At 35.9% G+C, this 7,235-nt stretch overlaps 1 protein-coding gene across 1 annotated transcript in view; it reads left to right on the top strand.

The window, feature by feature from the left end:
- Positions 1–202: 202 nt before the first annotated feature.
- The window catches only part of LOC108523865 (5'-3' exoribonuclease 2-like), a 22,115-nt gene continuing 15,082 nt past the window's right edge, over positions 203–7,235 (top strand). Inside the window, exon 1 of the mRNA XM_017864641.1 lies at positions 203–325. Within this exon, the coding sequence (XP_017720130.1) occupies positions 205–325 (121 nt within the window). The 5' untranslated portion in view covers positions 203–204. The remainder of the gene's footprint in view (positions 326–7,235) is intronic.

Here is a 7,235-nt window from a genome sequence, read left to right as displayed (position 1 = left end):
AGATGAACATTTGCTTTCACTATTACCATTATGTAGTTTTGAGCTTTAATTATAAACCACCTTTTTGTTTGTATTATCTTAATCAGATCTGTTAGTGAAGACATGGCTGTGAGCATTTGTTTTATTTGTGTCAGCTGTGTTATGATGGGTATATCACTATACAATTTTTTTTTTTCTTGTGTTGGGTCCTTTTATAGCCATGTTATGCCAAGAGGCTCAGGAACTGGCATTTACAGCAATGCTGCACCACCACCTGCGACTTACCAGGGAAACTTATACAGGCCGCTTTTGAGAGGACAAGCCCAGATTCCAAAACTTATGTCAAGTAAGCTTTTACAAATCGGTTATTTTACATTATGAATTAAATATCACAGCAAAGGTTGGTTTCTAATCTTTGTTGCTGAAAAGATTTGTTGTATCAGTGCAGACAGTGAACTTTAAAACATGTTAGTTAGAAGAGTCGTAAGAGAATACCTTATGCAAAATCTTTCATATATTCTTTATCTTTATTTTTGTGGGTACATTGTAGCTGTATATATTTATGGCATATATGAGATATTTTGACACAGGCATACAATGAGTAATAATCACGTCAGGGTAGATGGGGTATCCATCACCTCTAGCATTTATCCTTTGTGTTAGAAACAGTCCAATTATACTCTTAGTTATTTTGAAATGTACAATTAAATTATTGACTATAGTCATCCTGCTATGCTATCAAATACTAGATCTTATTCATTATTTCTAACTATTTTTTGATAGCCATTAACCATCCTCCGCTCCCTAACCATTCCCCTACTACCCTTCCCAGCCTCTGGTAGCCATCTTTCTACTCTCTGTCTCCATGAGTTCAATTGTTTTAATTTATAGCTCCCACAAATAGTGGGAACATGCGAAGTTTGTCTTTTTGTACCTGACTTGTTTCACTTAACGACCTCCATTTCCATCCACGTTGTTACAGGTGACAAGATCTCATTCTTTTTTGTGACTGAACAGTACTCCATTGTGTATATGTGCCACATTTTCTTTATCCAATCATCTGTTGATGCACACTTAGGTTGCTTCCAAATCTTGGCTACTGTGAATAGTGCTGCAGTAAATGTGGGAGTGCAGATGTCTCCTTGATGTACTGATTTCCCTTTTTTGGGGTGTATACCTAGCATTAGGGATTGCTGGATCATATGGTAGCTCTATACTAATTTACATTCCCACCAGTGGTCTATGAGGGTTCCCTTTTCTCCACATCCTGACTGGCATTTGTTATTGCCTGTCTTTTGGATAAAAGCCATTTTAACTGGGGCAAGATGATACCTCATTGTAGTTTTGATTTTCATTTCTCTGGTGATCAGTGATTTTGAGCAACTTTTTATGTACCTGTTTGCCATTTGTATGTCTTCTTTTGTGAAATTCTGTTCAGATCTTTTGCCCACTTTAAAATTAGGTTACATTTTTTTCCTATCAAGTTGTTTGAACTCCTTACATATTCTGGTTATTAAACTCTTGTCAATTGGATAGTTTGCAGATATTTTCTCCCATTCCATGGGTTGTCTCTTCACTTTGCTGATTGTTTCCTTTGCTGTGCAGAAGCTTTTTAACTTGATATGTTCACATTGGTTCATTTTTGCTTTGGTTGCCTGTGCTTGTGGGGTATTGCTCAAGAAATGTTTGCCCAAACCAATATCCTAGAGATTTTCCCCAAGGTTTTGTTGTAGTAGTTTCATAGATTTAAGTCTTTAAACTATTTTTATTTGATTTTTGTATATGATAAGAGATAAAGTTATAGTTTTATTCTTCTGCATATGGATATCCAGTTTTCCCAGCACCATTTATTGAAGAGACTGTCCTTTCCTCAGTGTATGTGCTTGGTTCTTTTATCGAAAATGAGTTCACTGTAGATATATGGATTTATTTCTGGGTTCTCTATTGTGTTCCATTGATGTGGGTTATCTGTTTTTATGCCAGTACCATACTGTTGTGGTTACTATTGCTCTGTAGTATAATTTGAAGTCAGGTAATGTGATTATTCCAGCTTTTTTCTTTTTGCTCAGGATAACTGATTATTCTTGGTCTGTTTTTTATCTTGACTATATATAGTTAAATGAGTAAGATAATTTGGATTTCTTCCTTAATCTTCACTTACAAATCTGTTTCTCAGTTAACAGGCAAAAAAAAATGTGTGGAAATGATTGCAATTTATTTCATTAATACAAGTGTAATTAAATCAGATGTGATAGATATGGGTTGTCATCACTTAGTTGCCTGAAAGACAAAGGTGTCCCTTTCTTGATTCAAATTGTATCTCAGTATTACCTACAGTATAGCCAGGCACTGCTCTAGGTGGACTATACCTTTAACCCTATAGTTCTGGAAGACCTTAGTCTTTCCTTAACCCCTCATAATCTGTTCTGTGGACAGGTCAGAAATGTTGACCACAAAAATAATTAACATGGCATTTGGATTGCAATGGGAAAGAGAAAAGATAGTTGAATGTTAGACTTTGTAGATTTTACATTAGTTTTAAATTGTATCCCCATATAATGTTATTTTTGAGCTCCATTGTCATGCCCATTTATCAAAAAAGTATAAGTCATGTGCCAGTGTCTCAAAACAAATGTCGTCATGAAGGCTTTGTTTCTCCATTCCTGGTTGTCTGGTTGCTACAAGGGCAGCATAGGGGAGAAGGAACAGTGTGGCAGGATGCTCAAGTTTGTTAAATCTGAGTGTCATATCATAAAAACATTTTTTTCTGATTGTTTGAAATATTTCATAAAATTTGATTTCCAAAAAACAGAGTGATATTTTGTTGTAGACACCCCTCAGAGCTGTTTTTAAACCGAAGCTGTACTTATTAAAGAATGTGCCAGGTTAAAAATGGATAATTGATGGGAAATATTTGTACTATGCACCTAGCACTGTTGTAATGCCAGTTAATTTACACACCAGAAGTCCAGATTTTCTGGATGTAGTACCCAAGAAGAAATTGGTTCTATAGATCTTACTCTTTCAGTGCCCTCTGTTTTTAAGGGCCCTCTGTTTTTAGTGTATTCACTCTGTATCTCTGTCCCTCTCTCTGGCGGTATAGCTTTGCTATATGGCTTAATGACATTGAGTGGAGCTTTGTGAGACTCTATCATGAAAACTATGGACTTCTATTCAGTGAAGCACAGAAGGGGTACAGAAGTACAGAGTCAGTGGTCCTGTGGGAATCTGCTTGGTGCAGTGGTTAACAGCTGCTTCCCATAAGATTTAGCAAATAACATTTCTAGGTATTTCCGTATATGCAGTATCAAGTCATACCATGTACAACAGGAGAGTCTAATCATTTTGAATGAACTATCTGTGCCGTAAGATTTTACCAGTAAATGGTGAAAGCATATCCAACATATTTTTAAAGCCAGCTGTTATTGACACATTCCTATCCGTTTCTTTTTTCTTGTTACTCTTTACCATTTACATGGATACCGTAGCCTTCTGCTTCTAGCAGAAGGATCCTGTTCCAATAATAGGGAAAGAAAGAAGCCAGGTTCTTTTATTTATTAGCTTTACACCAAAGGAGAGAATTTCATGCCCTTAGGGGCCTACAGTCCTATAGTTCTTGGTCTGCCTTCTTTGGAAACAGACAACTCTTGTTTGCATCTGTGCATTTTATTTCAAATAGTGGAGTCCCCTCTACTTTTATTAATATTACTTTGGTTAAGTAACTCCTTATTTGCCATTGTTGTGGCTGTTATTAGATTTAATGTGTACTTACAAAGTACAAAATACTTACAGACTTTAATTAGAATCTATTCCAGTTAGAATATCTTTATTTCAGTTATGTCATGAAAAAATTGGGAGATATGTTTTGTAAAGTAGGGATTGATTTAGAGCAAGAAACAAGTACCCTCTGCCTGGTGACTTGTAAACACTGACTCAACTGAGGATTAGTGCTGGGACTCTTAATGACATTTAACATCTTTTCAAAGGGCGTAGGAATGGGAGGAGTGAAAAAGTTTATGGACAAAAAATTGGCAATTATGTGGTATTTAAATTGAGCCCAAAAGTAGGGAATTTGGGCTACTCTAGGCTGAGAGAAAACAATGAGCTTTGAAGTACATGGCAAGTAGTTGGGTGGTATTAAGCATAGCATAACTGATACAAAATTAGACTGGGAGCATACTTGGAACAGATTACGAGGGGAAGAAAACTAATTTTAAAATGTTTTAAAATGCATTTTAACTACAGTACATGTTAATTGAATAAAATGTGGCATGTAGCAGTAAGACATATAAAACACCAATAATTCCATAGTCCTGAAATAAGCAGTGTTTCTTTTTATTATTTCATGTGTCCAAGTTTTGAAAATTAGATTATTGTATATGTATTTTTACATATACTTTTTTATTGAAATGTAACATATATAAAGTGCCAAATTGAACTGTACAGTTTAGTTTTTATGAAATGGATATATTCATGTATCCACCATTCAGATCAGTAGAAACGCATCAGTCCTTAGAAGCCCCCCATTGTGTCCTTTCCTGGCACTACCCCCATTAAAGGGAACCGCTATCCTGACTGCAGTATCATAGTATCATACATTACCTTTTGTTTTCTAACTTTGCCTAATAGTTTAAAAGCTACTACATGACTACCCTTTTAAAAGCTTGCCTTTTTTTCAATCTTTGTCTCTGAGATTTATATTGCTTGTGGCAGTAGTTCATCCATTTTTTTTTTCTTTTTTCTTTTTTTTTTTTTGTCTCCCTGAGATGGAGTCTTGCTCTGTCGCCCAGGCTGGAGTGCAGTGGTGCGATCTTGGCTCACTACAGCCTCCACCTTCTAGGTTCAAGCAGTTCTGCCTCAGCCTCCCGAGTAGCTGGGATTACAGGCTTATGCCACCATACCCGGCTAAGTTTTGTATTTTTAGTAGAGATGAGGTTTCATCGTGTTGGCCAGACTGGTCTCCAACTCCTGACCTCGTGATCCACGTGCCTCGTCCTCTCAAAGTGTTGAGATTACAGGCATGAGTTCATCCATTTTCATTGCTTATAGTGTTGAATCACAGGACTTTATCACCATGTATTTACCTATCCAGTAGGAATAACATTTGGGTTGGTTTCTGGTTTAAGGTTGCTGGATTGGACTGCTGTGAAACCTGTGCGTCCTTCGATGCACATATGTAAACACTCATGATAGGTATGTACTCCATAGGAGTGGAATTGCAAGATTGTAGGATTGTGTGTATGTTCAGCTTTAGTGAATGAAAGTGTCAGGCACATTTCCCAAATGACTTTCAGTTTGTATGAATTTACACTCCTCCAGCAGTGGAGGAGAGTTCTGGTTGCTTCATATTGTTGCCAACCCTTGATGTCATCAGTCTTTCCACTTTTAGCCATTTGACTAAGCAGGGAGTGGGTATCTCACCGAACTTTTAGTTAGCATCTTCCTGGTGACTAATTAGAGCAGTTTAAAAAATGTTTATTAACCATTTGGATATTTTTGTTTGTGTGATGTAGTGTTCAAGGTTTGTGTGGTTTTTTACATTGGGTTGTCTGTCTTTTTGTTTTGTAGACGTTCTTATATTCTGGTTATGAGAGTAGTTTTATATTGGAAATATCTTTTTCCACTTGGCAATTTGCTTTTTCGCTTTTTTATTGGTGTCATATGATGAATAGAGGTTTATGCCAGCATTTATGGAATGTGGGTGAAGGGGATGTGGGAATTCTTTATACTCATCTTGTAACTTTTAAGTCTGAAATCATCACAGTAAAAAATTCAGGACAAAAATAATCAATACTATATAATTGATGTGTTTTGATGTTTTAAGTAACAGTATCTTAAATATCATTTTGTAATTGCTTGTTTGTATATAGAGATAAAGTTGATTTTTTTCAACTTCGTTGAAAATTTGTTTTCAGTATTTGTTTCTGACATCCTTACTAGATTCATTTCTTCCAATAGTTTGTATGTTCTTTTTTTTTTTTTTTTTTTTTTTGTTGTTGAGACAGTCTCGCTCTGTCACCCAGGCTGGAGTGCAGTGGCCTGATCTCTCAGCTCACTGCAAGCTCCGCCTCCCGGGTTTACGCCATTCTTCTGCCCCGGTCCCCGAGTAGCTGGGACTACAGGCCTCCGCCACCTCACCCGGCTAGTTTTTTGTATTTTTTAGTAGAGACAGGGTTTCACCATGTTGGCCAGGATGGTCTCGATCTCCTGACCTCGTGATCCACCCGTCTCGGCCTCCCAAAGTGCTGGGATTACAGGCTTTAGTTTGTATGTTCTTTTGAATTTTTTTGTGTACACAATTACATCATCTCCAAGTAGTGACCATTTTATTTATTTATTTTCTAATCTTAATGCCTTTTTTGGTTGGTTTGTTTTGCTTTATTGCACGAGCTAGGACCTCTCATAATTAATAGAAGTGATGATGGTAGATATACTCATTTCATTCCCAATCAGTTTCAAGGGGGAAACTTTTACTATTTCATCATTAAATATGTTTGCTGCAGTTTTTTTCTTTGTAGATAACCTTTATCAGATTGAGGAAGTTCTTCTATTCTTTGTTTCTAGTGGGTATTGAATTTTATCAGATGCCTTTTTTTTTTCTCTAAAACCTGGGGGTTTTGTTTGTTGTTGTTTCTTTGTTGTGTTAATATGGTAAATTACACTGATTGATTTTCAAATAGTAAACCAACATGGCATTTCTGGAGTAAACCTAATTTCTGGAATATATCATCATTTTTTATATGTCACTACATTCTGTATGTCACTGTATGGTGGGATTTTTTAAATCTATGTGTTATGAGAGAGATTAGTTTTATTACTTTCCCTTTTTTGGATGTTCTGGGGTAGAGTTTTTTTTGGCGTTATAAAACAAGTTAGAAAATATTTTCTACATTTTTGTTCTCTGGGTTATCGTAAGAATGTTATCATTTCTTAATTTTTAGAAGAATTCAGTGGTCAAGCCAGTTGGGCTTAGAGATTCCTTTATGAAAAGGTTTTCAATTATAGATTCAAATTTTTTAGTACTGGCTTTTCAGATTTTTCAGTAATTCTTATGTTGGTTTTGGTAAGTTCTTTGTTGTTGTTGTTGTTGTTGGGAGTGTGCCCATTCTAAAATTTCAAATTTATTGCCAGAAATGTTCGTAAGATTTTAAAATATATTTTTATAGCAGCATGATTTATAATCCTTTGGGTATATACCCAGTAATGGGATGGCTGGGTCAAATGGTATTTCTAGCTCTAGATCCTTAAGGAATCGC

Source organism: Rhinopithecus bieti, unplaced genomic scaffold (assembly GCF_001698545.2).
Source record: "Rhinopithecus bieti isolate Rb0 unplaced genomic scaffold, ASM169854v2 scaffold_76888, whole genome shotgun sequence".
NCBI classification, from domain to species: Eukaryota; Metazoa; Chordata; class Mammalia; order Primates; family Cercopithecidae; genus Rhinopithecus; species Rhinopithecus bieti.
The sequence above is the reverse complement of the archived record's forward strand: the minus strand, read 5'-3'. Positions and strand labels throughout refer to the sequence as shown.